This window comes from Penaeus vannamei, chromosome 18, assembly GCF_042767895.1.
Source record: "Penaeus vannamei isolate JL-2024 chromosome 18, ASM4276789v1, whole genome shotgun sequence".
Taxonomy (NCBI): Eukaryota; Metazoa; Arthropoda; class Malacostraca; order Decapoda; family Penaeidae; genus Penaeus; species Penaeus vannamei.
In genome coordinates, this window is record NC_091566.1 from 29,788,443 (window position 1) to 29,810,942 (window position 22,500).

The 22,500-nt window shown below is 42.4% G+C and overlaps 2 protein-coding genes across 12 annotated transcripts in view; one reads left to right on the forward strand and one right to left on the reverse strand.

Moving 5' to 3' along the window:
• Positions 1-12,081, forward strand: part of r (carbamoyl-phosphate synthetase 2, aspartate transcarbamylase, and dihydroorotase rudimentary) — a 160,119-nt gene extending 148,038 nt beyond the window's left edge. For 3 of the 10 annotated variants that reach the window (XM_070133102.1, XM_070133103.1, XM_070133104.1), the window contains 19 exons: positions 2,365-2,482; positions 2,712-2,842; positions 3,240-3,404; positions 3,672-3,833; positions 4,187-4,355; positions 5,023-5,055; positions 5,347-5,462; positions 5,607-5,822; positions 6,019-6,178; positions 6,569-6,706; positions 7,100-7,260; positions 7,668-7,787; positions 8,149-8,172; positions 9,061-9,202; positions 9,645-9,715; positions 10,074-10,208; positions 10,538-10,684; positions 10,923-11,024; positions 11,166-12,081. In XM_070133102.1, coding sequence (XP_069989203.1) covers positions 2,365-2,482; positions 2,712-2,842; positions 3,240-3,404; positions 3,672-3,833; positions 4,187-4,355; positions 5,023-5,055; positions 5,347-5,462; positions 5,607-5,822; positions 6,019-6,178; positions 6,569-6,706; positions 7,100-7,260; positions 7,668-7,787; positions 8,149-8,172; positions 9,061-9,202; positions 9,645-9,715; positions 10,074-10,208; positions 10,538-10,684; positions 10,923-11,024; positions 11,166-11,363 — 2,508 coding nt within the window. In that variant the 3' untranslated portion in view covers positions 11,364-12,081. The remainder of the gene's footprint in view (positions 1-2,364; positions 2,483-2,711; positions 2,843-3,239; positions 3,405-3,671; positions 3,834-4,186; positions 4,356-5,022; positions 5,056-5,346; positions 5,463-5,606; positions 5,823-6,018; positions 6,179-6,568; positions 6,707-7,099; positions 7,261-7,667; positions 7,788-8,148; positions 8,173-9,060; positions 9,203-9,644; positions 9,716-10,073; positions 10,209-10,537; positions 10,685-10,922; positions 11,025-11,165) is intronic. The other 7 variants (XM_070133106.1, XM_070133108.1, XM_070133107.1 and 4 more) reach the window with 6 other exon arrangements.
• Positions 12,082-13,617: 1,536 nt separating this feature from the next.
• LOC113813774 (trypsin-1) overlaps positions 13,618-22,500 on the reverse strand; it is a 10,424-nt gene continuing 1,541 nt past the window's right edge. For both annotated transcript variants that reach the window (XM_027365834.2, XM_070133114.1), the window contains 5 exons: positions 21,751-21,819; positions 20,559-20,704; positions 14,620-14,848; positions 14,008-14,189; positions 13,618-13,839 (listed from right to left, as the gene is read on the reverse strand). In XM_027365834.2, the coding sequence (XP_027221635.1) occupies positions 13,645-13,839; positions 14,008-14,189; positions 14,620-14,848; positions 20,559-20,704; positions 21,751-21,819 (821 nt within the window). In that variant the 3' untranslated portion in view covers positions 13,618-13,644. The remainder of the gene's footprint in view (positions 13,840-14,007; positions 14,190-14,619; positions 14,849-20,558; positions 20,705-21,750; positions 21,820-22,500) is intronic.

A 22,500-nucleotide genomic window follows, 5' to 3' on the forward strand; every position in this document is an offset into this window, starting at 1 on the left:
TTTTGGATTACACACAAATCTTATCATGAACTATCAAGAGCAATGTGTGAGTAAGGAGGGGGGATAAGAAAAAAATATACAAGTAAACTGCTTTTTAGAATACAAACGTATCTTATCATTGAGTTATTAAATATGAAAGGTTTGAGAGTGACGAGGTGAGAAAGTTGACATTGATGGAAAGGGGGCTGCAGATAGGCATTTGTTGAAAGCAAAGGTCACTTATATAGTGAGTCATGTGTGAATGCTTAAAATAGTAAATATATATACATATGCACACATGTTGTTGATATTGAGATAGATTATAAAGAAATGGTAAATACATTGGCTCTATAATGAATTCGTACAGGAAATATTGAGACTTGAAATAATGATAATGAGATATGGAATACGCAGTGTATAAATTATAGTAATTGGTTTTATACTAGTTAGTAATGATACATTTTTAATGATAATAGTTTTTAAAGGTTTTAGGAATGAATAGTGTTGAATTGATGGTTTTGTAATATAATAGAATACCTTCATTTCAGTGAAAGAAGGTACGCATAGTTACCTTTTATAATCCTAATATGTATGTCCATTAGTTGTTTAAACTATGATTTTCGGTTACACTGGGTGGTTGAGTGAATTAGAGAGTGTGTGAGTGAGTGTGGAGTCAGTGTTTTTTTTTTCTAAAGTGCCCCCTCCCCTCATTAAAATGTGGGCTTTTTGTGTGGTACAGTCATTTAGGCACGTGAGCTCTAGCAAGCATGCATAAATATCCATGCAGGACGAAGGTTCTGGTGAATAGGTGAATATTAGGTATTTGGATGGCTAATCTGTCCCTCTTGAGTAAAATAATGAGCTTCAACTTTTTTCCTTCTGTGATGTGTAGTGTTTGAGGTCGTATGGGCATCCCACCATTACCAACTTGCTAAAACCGGGTCCTGAAGATGAATAGCATTGCAAACTGTCCAGATGACATCAAATTAGCCAGTGACCCGAGTCGAGCTTACTTGGCTGACTATGCCAGGAGGAGAGTGCCCAGGCGTATGGTCACAGAAAATGGTATAGTATTGCCGAGGGCTCCAAGGGAACCAGCAAGGAGGCACAGTGTTGGGAGCTCGCAGACAATACCAAAGGTCGTTGTCCAGCATGTCTCTGAGGGAGAAGCTGCCAAGAAGGATCCACCTGACACGGCACATGCAACACGGGGCCAAAGAGCAAGTTCTGTGAGTAGGATAGAAGATGGGGTTGAGCTCTGTGATTTCCGATGCGAGGAGGACCAAGAGGAGGAGAAGGAAGAGGAAGAGAGAAAGAAGTCATTGATTAAGCGGCGGAGAAGTCTGCTAGGGATTGATGGTGTTAAAAACTTCGTCAGTGCCTCGTTTGATGTGAGTTGTTGCTGCTGCAGATGCCTGATGCTATAATAGAAGACATAGATGGCCTCTAGTGACTGCTTTCCTTAGTGTCAAGCTTCGTATTAGTCTGTCTGATAACCTGATAAAACCATGGCTTTATTACTTTGCTGAAGTCATAGTAGTTGAATATTTGATGTTCAACAACTGTAGACTAATTATTAGTTCTCGTACTACAGTGTGTGAAGTCTTTCAGTGACTCGGTTCCCTTGACGGTATGTTTTCTTTGGTGCCAAGTATTTCTGTTGGCTGACGGATTCTTGCAGATCTGTCAAAATGGTTTTTAGTCTTTTCTTTTCACATTTTTACACAAATTTTGTGAAACATAATGTTGATACTACCATTTTCTTGTAAATGAGTTGGATCCTTCCAAGACCAAACTATTCTGATCGCACAGTAACTAAACACTGTTGGTTTGGTATTTAAATCTTGATATATTGTGTTGTATATTTTCTACATTTCACTGTCATTCAGTCTGACTTTTTTCTTTGTCTTCCCCATTTGTCAGGATGGGGCATTATCTATTCATGTAGTACAAAATAGTAACTTGTATATTGCCTTTAATTGGTTACCTTTCAGGGCATTTACTTCCTTTTTATTGCTTTTCATTCTTCAGAGGTCCTTTTACAACCTACTTTGATAAGGATTATCAGTGATTTTTATCAAGTCTCTGTTGCTGCATTTTGAATTGAAGCAGCAGTCTTTTTTTTTTTTTTTTTTTTTCTTCATAGATATTGTCATTATGCCCATCTTAATCTACTATCATGTTATACTACAGTATGTTTTTCAAGATTGTATTTTACTAGACCTCTTGTTGTTGATTTTGATGGCAATGATAAACAAAGCATTGTTTAGAAGATATGTATGTTCCTATCCTAGACTGTTAAGGTAAGTGTTTTATTTGCTGTACCTCAGAAAACTACCATCAATAATTCTTCGATCTTTCTGATTAATTTCTGGTTACTAACAGGCCTTACGACTAATTGGTGGAGCTCCAGACCTGAAGACGCATGTGGACTGTGTCACTTCACGCAGGATTGTGAAGTTGCCAGGGCTTATTGACATCCATGTACATGTCAGAGAACCAGGTGAGGTCCCAGGAAACTGCTTTTTGTGACATAGGTGACTCTGAAGTCATTCAGTTTTATTAATAATATGGAGGTTTAGGTTTTCAAGAGAAGAATCTCTCACTTAGGTAATGAAATAGGTTATTGAGTGTAAGTATGCTACTTGTATGATAAATATATGATAAATTGTTACTGATTAAAGTTAATTATTGTTTGATGATCCTTGCGAATGTTTGCTCTTGTGTTCCAGGTGCGACTCATAAGGAAGACTGGGCATCATGCACGGCTGCAGCTTTGGCCGGGGGTGTGACACTCATTTGTGCCATGCCCAACACCCAGCCTCCTGTCACCGACCTTGATACCCTAACGCTGTCTAAGGAGGTAAAAATAGATTGGATGGAATAACTAATACAAAAGGGTTTTATTTTTAATCTTGGTAATTAAGTAATAAACTTTTTTTCATGCTGTTTACTGAGATAGGGTGATTAATTTGAAAAGAAAAAACAAACAAACTTGTTCCATTCATAAAATGATTATTAGATATCATCATTCAGATATGATTTTTTTTTTTTTTGGTGAATGTGAAATTAAAAGTCAGTCATTTCTCTTGTCTACTGAAATGCATAAAAAATGTGAATAGGAAAATATAGTTTGGGCTGTATGTATTGACTTACAAGTAACTGTTATATATGGTAACTGGATATGCAACAGAGTGACTTCTCTCTGCATATGTAAACTGAAAATCATAGTATGTAATTGTTAACATTCATCATTTTAGCTTGCCAGTCGGGGTGCACGCTGCGATTATGCTATCTTCATGGGTGCTTCAAGTGACAACTACAACACAGCTCCTGAGTTGGCTCCTCGTTCTGCTGCTCTCAAGATGTACCTGAATGAGACTTTTACGACACTCAAGCTAGACGATACAACGGTTTGGCTTAAGGTGAGTTAGATTATGGTCCTTTTTATCAATGGGTTGAACATTGGTTATATCTGTCCTTCTTTTTTTTTATCTGTTTTTTCAGTTGTTTTGTCAAATCTGAATTGATTTTGTTGTTTGATTCATACATATCTTGATGCACTTCAAATATAGTGCATACATTATAAGGAAACATTGTGTATGATCTTGATAAATCACATAGATAAAGGCATCACCACCCTGTAAAAAAAAAAAAAAATGCAAAAACAAATTATTAATTTCTGATTATAGCACCTGGAGTCCTGGCCAGCGCACATCCCAGTGTGTGTCCATGCAGAAGCTCGCACCATGGCAGCTGCATTAATGACTGCAAGTTTGGCATCGAGGCCCATTCACGTCTGCCATGTTGCACGGAAGGAGGAAATCCTTCTCATTAGAGCAGCCAAAGCAAAGGTAATTAATTGTTGTGCTCCTAGAAAGGAATTTAGATCTCTTAGATATTGATTTGTTTCACTTTTTGCTTTATTAATTCTTGAGTTTTCAAGTAGCTAGTATATGAAAATTGAAGCAAGTGCAGAAGAGGAGTGAAAAATTTATTATTTGGAGTATATTTCATGTATCTGGTCATTCGAAACCCTAAGATCTAAGAAGCGACTTGTAACATCAATAAATGCAACATCAATAACTGCATTTTGAAAACCAACAACAGCTTGCATCCAAAAATAAACCACTGTTCCACTCTTCCAAATAGTCAAAATAATGTAAATATGTATATTTGACAAGAATCTTTCTGCCTACTTACTCAGGGAATGCAAGTAACCTGTGAAGTGTGTCCTCATCACCTGTTCCTTACCTGTGACAACCTGGAGCAGCTTGGACAAAAAGGGGAAGTTCGACCTTGTCTTGTTACAAGTGAAGATCAGCAAGCTCTTTGGGACAATCTGGACATAATTGACTGCTTTGCAACAGACCATGGTAAACTTGGTTTGTTTTCCTGTTGAAACACAATTGTAGGTTTATTATTTGTGTGTATGTAAACACGTTTGTATGTGTTCTTAATGATGAATACAGGTTTGTGGTTTCCTAAGGTGATAAATACAATAGATGTGCAAGTTTGCACTTTTGTGTTTGACTTCTGAATAATAGATTTAGACTTTTTGTTTATAAATGTATTGATTATAAGGATTGGTTTGTGTGTGATGGAGGTTTAACTTCATAAATTTTGTACAGCATTTTCTGGCTAACTTCTGATCTCAAAGTTTTGTATTTTATAGAAAGATATGTTGTAGAATTTATAGAAAGTTATGTTGTGGAATTTAAGATACATAGTTCTGAATGCTTAAATGATATTTAAGAATTATCAAGATAAAATAATTTTGTAGAATGAGAGGGATTAAGATTAAGATCTGTAGAAGAAGAAAAGGTAATAGACTTGAATAATTTCTTAGTTACATATTTTAATGTTTTCCCATAAGTAATAACATCAGCAAACTGATGTTCTGATCAATGTCATGTCAGTTTACTCATAGGTATTGTACAGCAGGAATATATCTCGCTTTGTTGTAATTGGATATTGGCTGTGTCTAGCTCTAATTTTGTCAAGGTAATCTTAAACATTTACTTCTAATTTCATGCCTATCAGGAAATTTGGATTTCTTGATTAATTCTGCAAATGGTAAGTTCATTGAATCTATAATATGTTTTTTTCTCATTCAATTGGCAATTTTTCATAGCTTTAAGGACATGCAGGAAATGCCTTGCTAACTTCAGTTGGCTTACATATTTAAATTTTATTATTATTAAAAAAAAATTAATTGTAAAAATATGTTTTTAAGTTATTACATTTATATTTATTATTGTCAATGCTAGTTATTACTGTTATTATTGTTATCATAATAATTATTGATATTGAATTATTTATAGTTGAACTAATAAGGTACTTCATTCTTACTTTATTATATTCCAGCTCCACATACACTCGAGGAGAAAACAGGGGCTAAGGCTCCCCCTGGTTTCCCTGGACTTGAGACAATGCTGCCACTCCTGCTAACAGCAGTAACACAAGGCAGGCTCTCAATGGAGGTGAGTTGATTAGAAATGTTAAGAAGAAACATATTTACTAAAGTCTACATAGTCCATTGTATTGTTTTATATTGTGTTGATTTGTGTAGATATACTGTCAAACTGGAATTTACTTTCTTTTTAACCATTTACATAATTCACCAGGACTTGATCAATAAACTGCACCACAATCCTCGTCGCATTTTCCAATTGCCGCGCCAACCAAGAACGCACATAGAAATTGATCTTGATGCCCAGTGGACTATTCCTGAAGCTCTGCCCTTCAGTAAGGCACAATGGACCCCCTTCGCTGGCATGAAAGTAACTGGACGAGTACAGAGGGTCGTCCTGCGAGGGGAAGTGGCCTATGTGGATGGACAAGTATGTTTTTTTTTTTTCATTTTCGATTATTCATTTTTTTTTAATGATGGCCCTTTTTTTTTAGTTACAATCATGAGTTAGGTATTATTTTATTGATACATATTAATCATTGAGATAGAAATTGATAATTGTTATTATAGAGCAATTCTCTCTTCCCATAAAATTTTCATGATGTAACCAAATTATTATTTAACAGGTACTCTTGTCCCCTGGCTTTGGCGAAGATATCAGGGAAGCCCAACCTCTTACTACTGCTTCCTCAAGTGTCACTGGAGGACCCCCTGTTTTCCCAAGTCCCCTTTGTACTCATCCCTCGACTATCACTTTACCACCACACAGTCAACATACACCAGCAGGTACTGTACTTAATGCCAATTTGAGCAGTGTTTGAGTAGTAATGTGGGATTGTAACCAATTTGAATAAGTTGCTGCTGTTAGTTGAAGTGAATGAATGTATTAGTGGGATTATATTAACATTGATAATACAGGTAGGATTTTGTTGATTATTTCTACTAGGATGCATTGCTTTGCAAGTCCTAATTAAAAAACTAGTAGCTAGAGTAGAGATAGGAAAATTTTGTGGATATACAGACTGGTATGATGTTGTCTACTTGTTGAAGATGAAGTTATTTGGTCTGTTTGTTTTCTTTTGCTATTATTACAGTTTTATATAAAAAGCAGTACTGGATACTTTGGATTGTGCTAGGAAGTTTCATGATTACTGATCAAAGAATATCTCTTTACAGGGTTTATTGACCATAAAGTTGCAGTTAATAGAGAAATTCCTACTCCTGCAGAACCAGTCTTGGCAACACCTACAACGGTCACTCCTTCCCTCTCTTCTCCATCACGCAAAGTTGGGCAATCGCTTCATCAGACATCAGGTATTAAGAGTTAGAACATCAGACTTAAGAGCAGTGTTGTGCTGTTAAGGATAGAAAAAATTCAAGAGGGCTAAGATGGAAAAGCTACAGATACTGTAATCAGGATTTTTTTTCTCAACAGTTTGTAATTGCCAATTTGACAGTGCCTATTATTTTTATGGCATTGTTTCTGTAATATTATGATAATGATGTGATAGTAATGATAATGATAATAATAGCAAGTTATAACAATAATAATAATGATGATAATGGTAATTATAATAGATATGATAATGATGTGATAATAATGATAGTGTAAAAAAAATAATAATGATGATAATATTGATAATAATGATGATAATAATGATAATGATTATATTAATAATTACTCTAAAATTGGCTAAATGTTTTTAGAGTTGTATAGTGAGATGCTGATGGAGCTCGGTGTGGGAGACTCGGCAGAAAGGAAAGTAAGGTCCACGGCAAGACTTAAGACAAGGGATGCATCTCCAGCCCGTCCAACACCCAGCATCCCATCTGGTCTACCTGGCATAACAACGTCCCACGGCCTTCAGGTAATAACGGAAATTATCATATAGATAAAAGAAAAAAAGAGTGGGGTTGTTAGTTACATCAAGAGGAATTTTAGAGACATGTGCCCAGTGCCTTAGAAAGTATATTCTGGTTGAAAATAGAGGAAGATGAAGACTCCATATTTACTGTAAAACTTTATCTGTATGGATTATTTTCCTTGTTCATTTCTTGTTTTACATAAAGAGGTTCTTACAGCCACTGAATCTGCCTTAAAAACTACAGTATTTGTTTTGCAACTATGTATCCAAAGATGAATGCTACATTTTCATGTCATGGAATAGCATCAAAACTTTAAGCTACAGTATTTTTCCATTATATTCAGATGAACTCCACATTTCTATGGAAAAGCATCAGAGATAAAATTTATATCCTTTTCCTTCTTTACAAGGGTCAACATGTCCTGAGTGTTCAGGGACTAAGCAAAGACCAGCTGAACCACATCTTCAACTTGGCCCAGACTTTCCGTGTCTGCATTAACAAGGAGCGACCCCTTGAGCACATTCTTAAGGTAAGAGCAGTCTCCCAGTTGTACAAATAGGATTCAATTTAAGTAGTTTGTCATATGAGAATTATGTTGTTGGAATATTTATATCTAATGTTTATCATTATTAGTTTTATACTGTTTTGCATCACTTGTTTGATATTTTACAATATATCATCACAGTTTCATATCAGAAGACATTACTGTAGCTTACATTTGGCTATTAAATAATTTTGATGATAGTTTTCTATTTAAATGAAAGGAGAAAATATACAGCCAAAAAGTTAGATGCTTAGGCTAGAATTCTAATACTTACCACCATTTTTTTTTCTGATTTCAATATTTATTACAGTCTGTAAATATATTTTTCTATCCTTATGCTTTAAAGGCAGGAATGGATAGAATGCTAGAGGTAAGGTATATCCCTTGAACAAATATTGAGAATATTGGTATTTGTTTTTTTTTTTTACTTTTAACATTACTATTTGAAAGTGAATGAGTTTATATGAGTTCTCACATAAATGGTCTCGCATGAATGTGCCCAAAGAGTCCTCGCACAGGAGCCCTCGCACATGAGCCCACACACAAGCCCACGCACACGAGCTCACGCACACGAGCCCACGCACACGAGCCCACGCACACGAGCCCTCGCACACAACCCCACGCACACAACCCCACGCACACAAACCCTCACACTCGAGCCCTCACACACAAGCCCTCGCACACACGAGCCCTCGCACACAAGCCCTCGCACACGAGCCCTCGCACACGAGCCCTCACACATGAGCCCTCACACACGAGCTCTCACACATGAGACCTCACACACAAGCCCACGCACACGAGCCCTCGCACACGAGCCCTCGCACACGAGCCCTCGCACACGAGCCCTCGCACATGAGCCCTCATACTCGAGCCCTCATACTCGAGACCTCACACACGAGCCCTCACACTCGAGCCCGAGCCCTCACACACGAGCCCTCACACTCGAGCCCAAGCCCTTACACACGAGCCCTCACACTCGAGCCCTCACACTCGAGCCTTTGCACATGAGCCCTTGCATAAAAGCCCTCACTCATGAACTCTCAGATATGAGCTTTCATATTTTACTGTGGATTGAAAATATACATTATGCATTTAAATCATGTATTACCACATACAGATATGCACAAGCAGTGGACGTGATATATAAGTACTTCATTAAATTTCAAAAGGCTGGTTGATCTGTTGTTTCATATTCTTTCCTTTTATTTTTGTCATGTGGTGAATGTAAACTACAGCCTTGTCTCCCATGTTCTTTTAGGGCAAGTTGTTGGCACTGATGTTCTATGAAGTGTCTACCAGAACGTTCTGCAGCTTCCAGGCAGCCATTCAGCGACTTGGTGGTCGAACAGTTACAATGGACACAAACACTTCTTCGGTCAAGAAGGGAGAGACCCTCGAAGGTATGGAATTTACATATTGGTTGTATGTCTCATCCTTATTTTATTTATTTATTTATTTTTTTGTTAGAACTGTTTATTTTGTAGATCAGTTTATGTATAGGATATGAATAACATAACTGATATGCAGGTTTTTATTGCATCACTTGTTGGGAAATTTATATATATTTCTATATAACTGCATCATAACATATGCTCTAGATATTTCAAGAGGAGCTGTCAAGTTGCATTACAAAGTCTGCCTAATGTTTAAAGTAATTAATACCCTTAACCAAGTATTAGAATAATGGTAATAATAGATGAGAACCATATCAATTGATATCAGAACAGGAGGATACAATATAACCATGTATTATCCTATTGTAAATCTATTCCCTGAGTACAGTCTGATAAACAGGAATACAGGAAAGACTCTACATATCAATATATTTTCTTTATATTTCAGATTCTGTGATCATGATGTCAGGGTATGCTGATGTTGTAGTACTGAGGCATCCTGAACCAGGAGCTGTGGCTGTGAGTAGAAGTGCTGGTTTTACACATTTCATATTCATGTTTTCTGAGATTTATGTAATATAGAATGAAAGACCACGGTTAATAGCTCACACTTAGCTAAAGGAAGTAAACAGAAGGGACTAGATTGTTTAAAAACTACCAAATATTGTTAAATGGTTTGATTAATGGTCATTAGAACATAAGATTTATTTGTTTGCATATAAGTAAGTGATTTATATACATAACCATGAGAGATGTCAAACAAAATATTTCTGGTCTCTAAATAAGAAGAGTGTTGGGTTGGTTATCTTGTGTAGATCCCTATTATATTTTCCATGAATACAGTAAACAACCTAAATTTTGTCCCAAATCATCCTAGAGAGCCGCAGCTGTGAGCAGACGTCCAGTTATAAATGCAGGTGACGGTGTGGGAGAGCATCCAACGCAGGCACTGCTTGATGTGTTTGCCATTAGAGAGGAAATTGGTACTGTAAATGGCCTGATTATTACAATGGTAAGAGAAGAGTATTAGGTTTTCTGTTTTTAGAATAAATGATGTTTGTGGGATCATCTATTTTACCATCTAGAATCACGATTAAGGATGGGAAAAGCTGGAGATTTTTTTTTTTTGTGAATTAACACTATAAATAGTTTGTGGTGCAGAAACCACATGTGATGTATTAGTGACTCTTTCTTCTAAATTTGGTTTCAGAAAATTAATTTCTATAATGATTTTTTTTATTTTTTTTTATTTTACTGTTATTATTATAATTATTATTGAGATTAATTTCCCCTTATCTATTTCCTCTTTGTGACTTCTGTTCCTTTCCCATTGTTTTTCAGGTTGGAGACTTGAAACATGGAAGAACTGTGCATTCCTTGGCTCGATTGTTAACACTTTATAATGTGCAGCTTAGATATGTTGCTCCTCCTGGCTTGGGCATGCCAGACTATGTCACACAGTATGCAGCTTCACAAGGAATCCATCAGGTAAGATAATAACTCAGAAAGTATGTAAAACCTTAAACTAGGAAACATTAAGTAAGGATTTGTTTGCACAAAGTGTAGGGAGTGATATTTGAAGGTTTGTTATGTGTACAGTTCATTTAAAATAAAGATTATACTGAAGTGAACTCTAAAGGTATGTGATTTCTGAACTATTGTGTTATTAAGCAATGAGTTCAACAAAGAATATTAACAAACTCATGTCTTTACTTTATTGTTGCAGGAAGAATTTAGTAGCTTAGAGGCAGCTCTTCCTGACACTGATGTTCTCTATATGACACGTATTCAGAAAGAAAGATTTGGAACTCCAGAGGATTATGAAAGAGTAAGATTAAACCTCTGAAATTGTCCAAAGTTAATGTATTTGATATAAAAAAAAAAAATGTATTGTCCCAAAATGTAAGAAAACTGATATACATTACCTGTCTTGTACAGTGAATTGATTAAATTCTCCATTGGATTCCAGGCTTGTGGACACTTCATCGTGACGCCCCACCTGATGACACGTGCCAAAAGGAAGATGATTGTTCTTCACCCCTTGCCAAGGAACCAGGAAATTTCCCCTGAATTCGACACGGATCCTCGGGCCGCTTACTTCCGTCAGGCTGAGGGAGGGATGTATGTGAGGATGGCGCTGCTTGCTATGGTCCTCGGGAAGTGCTGAATTGTTGATTAACTTGAAAGAATTGTGTTGGTGATGCTATGTGTCAATAGCAGTCTTTTTTTTTCAAAGACATTTAAAGATTTGAATGAATCTTAAAAGTTTGTTGAAGTTGGAAATTGAATGGAATTAATATATTAGAAATTAAAAAGAAAATATATCAGTTGGTAAGATGAGTAATTTACCATTATTAAGATAATATTTTATGAGAATCCAGACAGTATTATCTACAATGGATATATTTCATAAGGAAACAATATTGAATAAATGAGCTTCACAGGAAATACTTTCATTTAGCACCTGTTAATCAAAGCTCACTGTAATTAAATTATTTAAGAACTTTCTTCTTAAATTTTATTTCAAATCAAAAGGAAAAAAATCATGTAGCTTTAGTACATTGCTATTTTGGTTATGATAAGATGAATTAAGGTTCCAGTTAGTACTGCATAGTAATCAAAATTGTCATAAATGAATTTGTTGAAACACATCTATTTAGTGAAAATCATATTTTTTGTGAAGAAAACACAGTATGTGGCTGAAGGTTAGAATTCAGCTGTCAGAAAAGAGACATTTTCCCTAAGTATATTACTATAAATGCTTATATTTAGGCAAACGCTGTATTATCCAAAAGTATACCTGTATGAAGGAGAATCTTGTGGATGTAGACCTGTAGATTCTGAACCTATATAATAGCTAAACTTAATAAAAACTATGCAAAGAATTTCATTTGTCATTCTTTGAATTAGAACCTACTAATGACTCCAGAATAAGTCTTAGTTACTTCCTTTATAGTAACAATGAGGACTTTGATTTTTTTAATGAGAATTAGTAGTTTGTCTGACTAGGCTTCTTTGACAAAATGTCTTGTCTTCAGGCCTCTCTATGTTACATCTAGGAGAGGCTGGAATACAGTTAATGTGTACTCCAATACTCAGTCACATCCAAAGCAAATAGCTTTCATGTCCTTTGGCAATGTGATTAGTTTCATCATATTACTGCATATTTTGAATTAAATAAGTTCTACAATTTAAATAATTTGATTATTGACATTTTAGTCATATAATATTAATTTAGAATGTGGTACTTGGTTTAGCTAAGAAATTTAAGAAATCAAAACAGACAATGTTCAAAATATTGAGAGTTTTTATTACAACATGGATACTATCAGGTTTAAACTGGCATTATGCATGCCATTAGTAATGGAAATGACTATTGTTTATGTATTTCAGTAATGAGTAAAAATTATGAGACCCTTAGGGAAAAAAACAACTATCAATGCTTTAAAGCTATGATTGGGATATATAAAACCTTAAAATACGAAATAAAAAGTCATTTATAATTTTATTACTATGAAGGACATACTACTAAACTAGATAAAAAGGACAAAATTTGCCATGAGAAAAACTTGGTATGAACGTTTTTCTGTAATTAATCGATAAAAGTAATAAATATTTGATCTTAATGGATGTAAACAATGATTAAGAACGTATTTTTTCCAATTGGTAAGCAGATGGAGATATGAAACAATAATCAATAACAAATTATTCATTGATAGGAAAGTTATTACTTCGTTAGTAATTATGGATTTTTTCAGTAATTAACAAAAATGCATGAATAAATAATCGATACTAATTCACACAAATATGACATGGCCTATAAGTTTGTGTTCTGTCAGGTGTGTTGCTGCCTTCCACTGGGTAATTCTGTGGGTGTCCCTGCTCAATATAATGATATATCCCGAGAAATAAGCAATGGAATTTACTTTTCCACGGGATAGGGATATGTATAGGTACCGACATGTAGAGATATCGTGATGCACATTTAGAAATATTTAGATACACTAACTTACTGTTTTATCGATATAACAAATGTTTGGCACTTTACAAACCTTGACTTGATCAGCAAAACATAATGACGTTGTTATTGTCGTTTTTTTATTTGTTTGTTTTTGTTAACGAGGATTTTAAGAGTCTATAGAACCTTGAAAAACTGCAACTTACAAAAGAATTATACAGATTATTCTTTAACAACGTGTTCTAGATAAGGAACGATAGGCCAGAAAAGAAAGTACCCCCCTGAAAGTAGTATGTCTCAATCCTACTTTTTAAAAATGTGCAGCAGACCTCCATGCCTTTTCTTCGCAAATTTATTCTGCAGACGATCACACATTTTCCAGCCTCTCTCTTCAACCTATCATCGCCCTTCCATCCGAACCCCTAAGGTTTTCTCCCAAGCAACCTACAATAAAAATGAAACGTTTACCAATCACAAAACTTTATTATAACTAATCATTACAAATCCTCTTCGCCTCATCACTGAACTCGCAGGTAGCACACGTGACTTCACTGCAGATCCAGCTCCGTACTCTCTGCACATTGGTATACACAGCAGGCAAGCCGGGACGCCCGCACCCGGTGCCCCAGGAGGACACGCCCAACAGGTATCCTTCGCGGGTCTTGAGTCCCCCGCCCCAGTCGCCCTGGCAGAAGGGGACAGGGGTCGTGAGATTGGGAGTTGAAACGAAATTAAATTATGGAAAGTGAGATTATTAGATGGGGAATTTAAATTATTATCAGCCCTCACTTTTCTCACACTCATCACCCTCCCTTCCCTTCACCTCCTCCCTCATAACTCCCACTTCCCTCACCTGGCAGGGGTCGAGACCTCCGTGGGTGAGGTTTCCCGCGCACATCATGGAGTCCGTGATGGCTTCCCCATACGCCCCGATGCAGTCTTCGGTCGAGAGAATGGGCGCGTAGGCCATCAGCACCAGGTGGGAGATCTCACTCACTTCTGCCGTGCGTCCCCAGCCAGCGATGAGGCCCATTTCTGCGAGGAGAGAAAGAGAGGGAGGGTGTGTCAGATAGGGAGAGAGAGAGGGCAAAATAGGGAGACAGGAGATAACGAGATCCAAGAGAGAGAGAGAGAGAGAGAGAGAGAGAGAGAGAGAGAGAGAGAGAGAGAGAGAGAGAGAGAGAGAGAGAGAGAGAGAGAGAGAGAGAGAGAGAGAGAGAGAGAGAGAGAGGGAGAGAGGGAGAGAGAGAGAGAGAGAGAGAGAGAGAGAGAGAGAGAGAGAGAGAGAGAGAGAGAGAGAGAGAGAGAGAGAGAGAGAGAGAGAGAGAGAGAGAGAGAGAGAGACTAAGACACTGAGGCGCTGAGACAAAGAGACAGCCACCCGTCCATCAATTCACCCATCAATCCACCCACTCGCCCATCCATCCAACCAAATAGGGAGAAAAGAAACAAAAATCCCTCTAACCATTGTCGTGCGTGAAGGCGAAGTGGGGATGCCCCGACTGGTGCATCGGCGGCGGCAGAGGCAAGGGCGCGACCCTCTCGTTGTACAGGAACCAAGGGAACACCCTCAGGAGCGCCACGTCGTTGTTCTGGGTCACGAAGTCGTACTCGGGGTGGACCTCCTTGCGCGTGACCTTCTTGATCTGCTCCCAGCCCTCCACCTCGTCCAGGTCGTACTCCCCCGCCACGACCTGCAAAGATATGGTTTTCGGGTTTCCAAGTGGTTCTCGCTGGGTGAGGGGGGGGGGGGATGGGGGGCAGAGTCCTCTCTTCCTTTCTCTGTCTTTGTCTGCCCGTTTGGCTAGCTGTGTTTGTATCTGTCTGCCTGTCAGTCAGTTTGTCTGCCTGTCTACCTGTCGGTTTATCTTTTTGTTTATCTGTTTGTCTGTTCATGTATATATGTATGCATGTATATATGTATATATGCATGTATGTATGTATTTATGTATATATTTTTGTTTATAAACATGCGAAGGCTCACACAGACACATACATACTTTTCTACTATCTCTTTCATTAAAATGCTACAGATGAATGATATCCATGTGATGTTGATATACAGTTTATCATCAGATTTTACATATTAAACTCAATATGTCAAGGTCAGAGTCGAGATGGTGTCGGGAGATACACTGAGAAAATCTTTATGGCGCTCATTTCTTTTATTCACCCAACAGGGAAGGCGATTCTGGTGCATTTCCACTCGCTACAAAACACAGTCCACATAAATCTTCTCATTTGAAGAGTATAAGGTGCCGCGAAGTATGAACAAAGCCCGCGGAACGTAAGCATTGGTCTTGCGACTCTTTCATAAAGGCACCGCGATTCACTAAGATTTAAAATCATCTGGTTTGTCAACAGCTAAGGTCATCAGCGGCGCGAAATATTGGTATTAGGCAAGCGGGCCTCACCTGAAAGCCCGCGAACTGTGAGTGCCAACCAAGCGAGCCTCCCCTGAAAGCCCGCGAACTGTGAGTGCCAACCAAGCGAGCCTCCCCTGAAAGCCCACGAACTGTGAGTGCCAACCAAGCGAGCCTCCCCTGAAAGCCCGCGAACTGTGAGTGCCAAACAAGCGAGCCTTCCCTGAAAGCCCGCGAACTGTGAGTGCCAACCAAGCGAGCCTCCCCTGAAAGCCCGCGAACTGTGAGTGCCAACCAAACGAGCCTCCCCTGAAAGCCCGCGGGCTGTGAGTGCCAACCAAGCGAGCCTCCCCTGAAAGCCCGCGAGCTGTGAGTGCCAACCAAGCGAGCCTCCCCTGAAAGCCCGCGAGCTGTGAGTGCCAACCAAGCGAGCCTCCCCTGAAAGCCCGCGAACTGTGAGTGCCAACCAAGCGAGCCTCCCCTGAAAGCCCACGAACTGTGAGTGCCAACCAAGCGAGCCTCCCCTGAAAGCCCACGAACTGTGAGTGCCAACCAAGCGAGCCTCCCCTGAAAGCCCGCGAACTGTGAGTGCCAACCAAGCGAGCCTCCCCTGAAAGCCCACGAAATGTGAGTGCCAACCAAGCGAGCCTCCCCTGAAAGCCCACGAACCGTGAGTGCCAACCAAGCGAGCCTCCCCTGAAAGCCCGCGAACCGTGAGTGCCAACCAAGCGAGCCTCCCCTGAAAGCCCGCGAACTGTGAGTGCCAACCAAGCGAGCCTTCCCTGAAAGCCCGCAAACTGTGAGTGCCAACCAAGCGAGCCTCCCCTGAAAGCCCGCGAACCGTGAGTGCCAACCAAGCGAGCCTTCCCTGAAAGTCCGCGAGCTGTGAGTGCCAACCAAGCGAGCCTTCCCTGAAAGCCCGCAAACTGTGAGTGCCAACCAAGCGAGCCTCCCCTGAAAGCCCGCGAACTGTGAGTGCCAACCAAGCGAGCCTTCCCTGAAAGTCCGCGAGCTGTGAGTGCCAACCAAGCGAGCCTCCCCTGAAAGCCCGCGAACTGTGAGTGCCAACCAAGCGAGCCTCCCCTGAAAGCCCGCGAACCGTGAGTGCCAACCAAGCGAGCCTCCCCTGAAAGCCCGCGAACTGTGAGTGCCAACCAAGCGAGCCTTCCCTGAAAGCCCGCGAACTGTGAGTGCCAACCAAGCTAGCCTTCCCTGAAAGCCCGCGAGCTGTGAGTGCCAACCAAGCGAGCCTCCCCTGAAAGCCTGCGAACCGTGAGTGCCAACCAAGCGAGCCTCCCCTGAAAGCCCGCAAACTGTGAGTGCCAACCAAGCGAGCCTCCCCTGAAAGTCCGCGAACTGTGAGTGCCAACCAAGCGAGCCTCCCCTGAAAGCCCGCGAACCGTGAGTGCCAACCAAGCGAGCCTCACCTGAAAGCCCGCGAGCTGTGAGTGCCAACCAAGCGAGCCTCCCCTGAAAGCCCACGAACCGTGAGTGCCAACCAAACGAGCCTCCCCTGAAAGCCCGCGAACCGTGAGTGCCAACCAAGCGAGCCTCCCCTGAAAGCCCGCGAACCGTGAGTGCCAACCAAGCGAGCCTCACTTGAAAGCCCACGAACCGTGAGTGCCAACCAAACGAGCCTCCCCTGAAAGCCCGCGAACTGTGAGTGCCAACCAAGCGAGCCTCCCCTGAAAGCCCGCGAACTGTGAGTGCCAACCAAGCGAGCCTCACCTGAAAGCCCGCGAACTGTGAGTGCCAACCAAACGAGCCTCCCCTGAAAGCCCGCGAACTGTGAGTGCCAACCAAGCGAGCCTCCCCTGAAAGTCCGCGAACTGTGAGTGCCAACCAAGCGAGCCTCCCCTGAAAGCCCACGAAATGTGAGTGCCAACCAAGCGAGCCTCCCCTGAAAGCCCACGAACTGTGAGTGCCAACCAAGCGAGCCTCCCCTGAAAGCCCGCGAACTGTGAGTGCCAACCAAGCGAGCCTCCCCTGAAAGTCCGCGAACTGTGAGTGCCAACCAAGCGAGCCTCCCCTGAAAGTCCGCGAAATGTGAGTGCCAACCAAGCGAGCCTCCCCTGAAAGCCCGCGAACTGTGAGTGCCAACCAAGCGAGCCTCACCTGAAAGTCCGCGAACTGTGAGTGCCAACCAAGCGAGCCTCCCCTGAAAGTCCGCGAACTGTGAGTGCCAACCAAGCGAGCCTCCCCTGAAATTCCGCGAACTGTGAGTGCCAACCAAGCGAGCCTCACCTGAAATTCCGCGAACTGTGAGTGCCAACCAAGCGAGCCTCCCCTGAAAGTCCGCGAACTGTGAGTGCCAACCAAGCGAGCCTCCCCTGAAAGTCCGCGAACTGTGAGTGCCAACCAAGCGAGCCTCCCCTGAAATTCCGCGAACTGTGAGTGCCAACCAAGCGAGCCTCCCCTGAAAGCCCGCGAACTGTGAGTGCCAACCAAGCGAGCCTCCCCTGAAAGTCCGCGAACTGTGAGTGCCAACCAAGCGAGCCTCCCCTGAAAGCCCGCGAACTGTGAGTGCCAACCAAGCGAGCCTCACCTGAAAGTCCGCGAACTGTGAGTGCCAACCAAGCGAGCCTCCCCTGAAAGTCCGCGAACTGTGAGTGCCAACCAAGCGAGCCTCACCTGAAAGTCCGCGAACTGTGAGTGCCAACCAAGCGAGCCTCCCCTGAAAGCCCACGAAATGTGAGTGCCAACCAAGCGAGCCTCCCCTGAAAGTCCGCGAGCTGTGAGTGCCAACCAAGCGAGCCTCCCCTGAAAGCCCACGAACTGTGAGTGCCAACCAAACGAGCCTCCCCTGAAAGCCCACGAACTGTGAGTGCCAACCAAGCGAGCCTCCCCTGAAAGCCCGCGAACTGTGAGTGCCAACCAAGCGAGCCTCCCCTGAAAGCCCACGAACCGTGAGTGCCAACCAAGCGAGCCTCCCCTGAAAGCCCACGAACCGTGAGTGCCAACCAAGCGAGCCTCCCCTGAAAGCCCGCGAGCTGTGAGTGCCAACCAAGCGAGCCTTCCCTGAAAGCCCACGAACTGTGAGTGCCAACCAAGCGAGCCTCACCTGAAAGCCCCACGAAATGTGAGTGCCAACCAAGCGAGCCTCACCTGAAAGCCCACGAACCGTGAGTGCCAACCAAGCGAGCCTCACCTGAAAGCCCACGAACTGTGAGTGCCAACCAAGCGAGCCTCCCCTGAAAGCCCACGAACTGTGAGTGCCAACCAAGCGAGCCTCACCTGAAAGCCCCACGAAATGTGAGTGCCAACCAAGCGAGCCTCACCTGAAAGCCCACGAACCGTGAGTGCCAACCAAGCGAGCCTCACCTGAAAGCCCACGAACCGTGAGTGCCAACCAAACGAGCCTCACCTGAAAGCCCACGAACCGTGAGTGCCAACCAAGCGAGCCTCCCCTGAAAGCCCACGAACCGTGAGTGCCAACCAAGCGAGCCTCCCCTGAAAGCCCACGAACCGTGAGTGCCAACCAAACGAGCCTCCCCTGAAAGCCCGCGAAATGTGAGTGCCAACCAAGCGAGCCTCACCTGAAAGCCCACGAACTGTGAGTGCCAACCAAACGAGCCTCCCCTGAAAGCCCACGAACTGTGAGTGCCAACCAAGCGAGCCTCCCCTGAAAGCCCACGAACTGTGAGTGCCAACCAAGCGAGCCTCCCCTGAAAGCCCACGAAATGTGAGTGCCAACCAAGCGAGCCTCCCCTGAAAGCCCACGAACCGTGAGTGCCAACCAAGCGAGCCTCCCCTGAAAGCCCACGAACTGTGAGTGCCAACCAAGCGAGCCTCCCCTGAAAGCCCGCGAACTGTGAGTGCCAACCAAGCGAGCCTCCCCTGAAAGCCCACGAACTGTGAGTGCCAACCAAACGAGCCTCCCCTGAAAGCCCGCGAAATGTGAGTGCCAACCAAGCGAGCCTCACCTGAAAGCCCACGAACTGTGAGTGCCAACCAAGCGAGCCTCCCCTGAAAGCCCACGAAATGTGAGTGCCAACCAAGCGAGCCTCCCCTGAAAGCCCACGAACCGTGAGTGCCAACCAAGCGAGCCTCACCTGAAAGCCCGCGAAATGCGAGTGCCAACCAAGCGAGCCTCCCCTGAAAGCCCACGAACCGTGAGTGCCAACCAAACGAGCCTCCCCTGAAAGCCCACGAACCGTGAGTGCCAACCAAACGAGCCTCCCCTGAAAGCCCACGAACCGTGAGTGCCAACCAAGCGAGCCTCACCTGAAAGCCCGCGAAATGCGAGTGCCAACCAAGCGAGCCTCCCCTGAAAGCCCACGAAATGTGAGTGCCAACCAAGCGAGCCTCCCCTGAAAGCCCACGAACCGTGAGTGCCAACCAAACGAGCCTCCCCTGAAAGCCCGCGAGCTGTGAGTGCCAACCAAGCGAGCCTCCCCTGAAAGCCCACGAACTGTGAGTGCCAACCAAGCGAGCCTCACCTGAAAGCCCGCGAAATGTGAGTGCCAACCAAGCGAGCCTCACCTGAAAGCCCACGAACTGTGAGTGCCAACCAAGCGAGCCTCACCTGAAAGCCCACGAACCGTGAGTGCCAACCAAGCGAGCCTCACCTGAAAGCCCACGAACTGTGAGTGCCAACCAAGCGAGCCTTCCCTGAAAGCCCGCGAACTGTGAGTGCCAACCAAGCGAGCCTCCCCTGAAAGCCCACGAACCGTGAGTGCCAACCAAGCGAGCCTCCCCTGAAAGCCCACGAACCGTGAGTGCCAACCAAGCGAGCCTCCCCTGAAAGCCCACGAACCGTGAGTGCCAACCAAGCGAGCCTTCCCTGAAAGCCCGCGAGCTGTGAGTGCCAACCAAGCGAGCCTCCCCTGAAAGCCCGCGAGCTGTGAGTGCCAACCAAGCGAGCCTCACCTGAAAGCTCGCGAACTGTGAGTGCCAACCAAGCGAGCCTCACCTGAAAGCCCACGAACTGTGAGTGCCAACCAAGCGAACCTCACCTGGAAGCCCGCGAAATGTGAGTGCCAACCAAGCGAGCCTTCCCTGAAAGCCCGCGAACTGTGAGTGCCAACCAAGCGAGCCTCACCTGAAGATACGTGTAAGGGTAGCTGTAGCCGGCGACGCAGGAGGCGGAGGTGAGGACCCACGCGTGGCTGAGGACCGTCCCGCCGCAGAAGTGGACGGGGTCGTCGTAGTGGCTGTCCTTGAGCGATACCAGCCAGGGCGTGGTACCTGAGATCGGAGATGGCATAGGGTCACTCTCTTCCCCGATGATCACATACGAGGTCACTTGATGCCACCCCGTTCACCAGACGTCTTACCCAAGGTCTATATAAGTACTTACATAGACCTTGGTCTTACCTACGCGCTCTCTTTTTTCGGATTTTGAAAAAGCTTTTGTCGATCTCACACACTGTCTCTTCCATCTGTTATACCATCATCTCTGTACTAGTTTAACTTGGACTTTATTCTCCCTCTCATCGTAAGTATTAACTGACTGTATAACTATGTATGGCTAAGCAATAAGCATCCTTCCACATACAGGTAACGAACACTGCATTTTTTTTTTTACTCTAAACGAAAATTTTCAAACAAACTTTCTCAGTTCCGACGTCAATTCCTGATTTTGTGTTGGGACCTTTATCTATTAGCATCACTAAGAAAACAATATGATAATAATGATTAGAATGATAAATAAAATAACAGTAGTAGGAGCAACAACAATGATGATGATAATGATGATGATGATGATGATGATGATGATGATGATGATGATGATAATGATAATGATAATGATAATGATAATGATAATGATAATGATAATAATAATGATAATGATAATGATAATGATAATGAAAATTATGATAACGATAATGATAATGACGATAATGATAATAATGATAATGATAATGATAATAATAATGATAATATAGTAATGATGATAAAAAAACAATAGTAATAACAACAACTATAATAATGATAACAGTCATAAACAAGATAACAGCAACATTAAAAATAGTAATCATAATAACGATACTAACAGCAACAACAACAATAATAACGATACCAATAAAGACGACATTTGAATAAGCTCTCTGACACACATCGTATCATCGTGAGAATAAAAACGTGAAATAACAAAAGATGACATTTGACATTTGATATATTTTAGTCGTATATATATATATATATATATATATATATATATATATATATATATATATATATATATATATTTTTTTTTTTTTTTTTTTTTTTTTTTTTTTTTTCATATTTACCTGGTTCTGTCACCTTCCCGCCAATTATCTTATCGTCATCGTCGAAAAATTTTGGAACTTGATGCGGATCTGAAATTAGAACGAAAATGTTTCTATTTTTTTGTAGATGACCAATGTTGTTTACCGTTGATTCCGCCGGTTGTCTGTCTGTCTGTCTGTCCCTCTCTCTCTTTCTTTCTTTCTCTCTTAATCTCTCTCTCTCTCTCTCTCTCTCTCTCTCTCTCTCTCTCTCTCTCTCTCTCTCTCTCTCTCTCTCTCTCTCTCTCTCTCTTTCTCTCTCTCTCTCTCTCTCTCTCTCTCTCTCTCTCTCTCTCTCTCTCTCTCTCTCTCTCTCTCTCTCTCACTCTCTCTCTCTGTCTGCCTGTTTGTCTGTCTCTCTGTCTATGTGTCCGTCTCTCTCTCTCTCTCTCTCTCTGTATTTCTGTCACTTTTAGTAATTCCAAGAAAGCGGTCTGAGACAGGCGAGACAAGATTCCTGCCACGCCAGTGTGATAAAATGTGTCGATTATAATGTTGACTATGTTAAATAGCAAGATATATGATGTAGATAAATAGATTTTACTCTCTCTCTCTCTCTCCATCTACCCCGTCTCTCTCTCTCTCTCTCTCTCTCTCTCTCTCTCTCTCTCTCTCTCTCTCTCTCTCTCTCTCTCTCTCTCTCTCTCTCTCTCTCTCTCTCTCTCTCGCTCGCTCTCTCTCTCTCTCTCTCTGTCGATTGTTATGTTATGTTAAATAGCAAGATATATATCA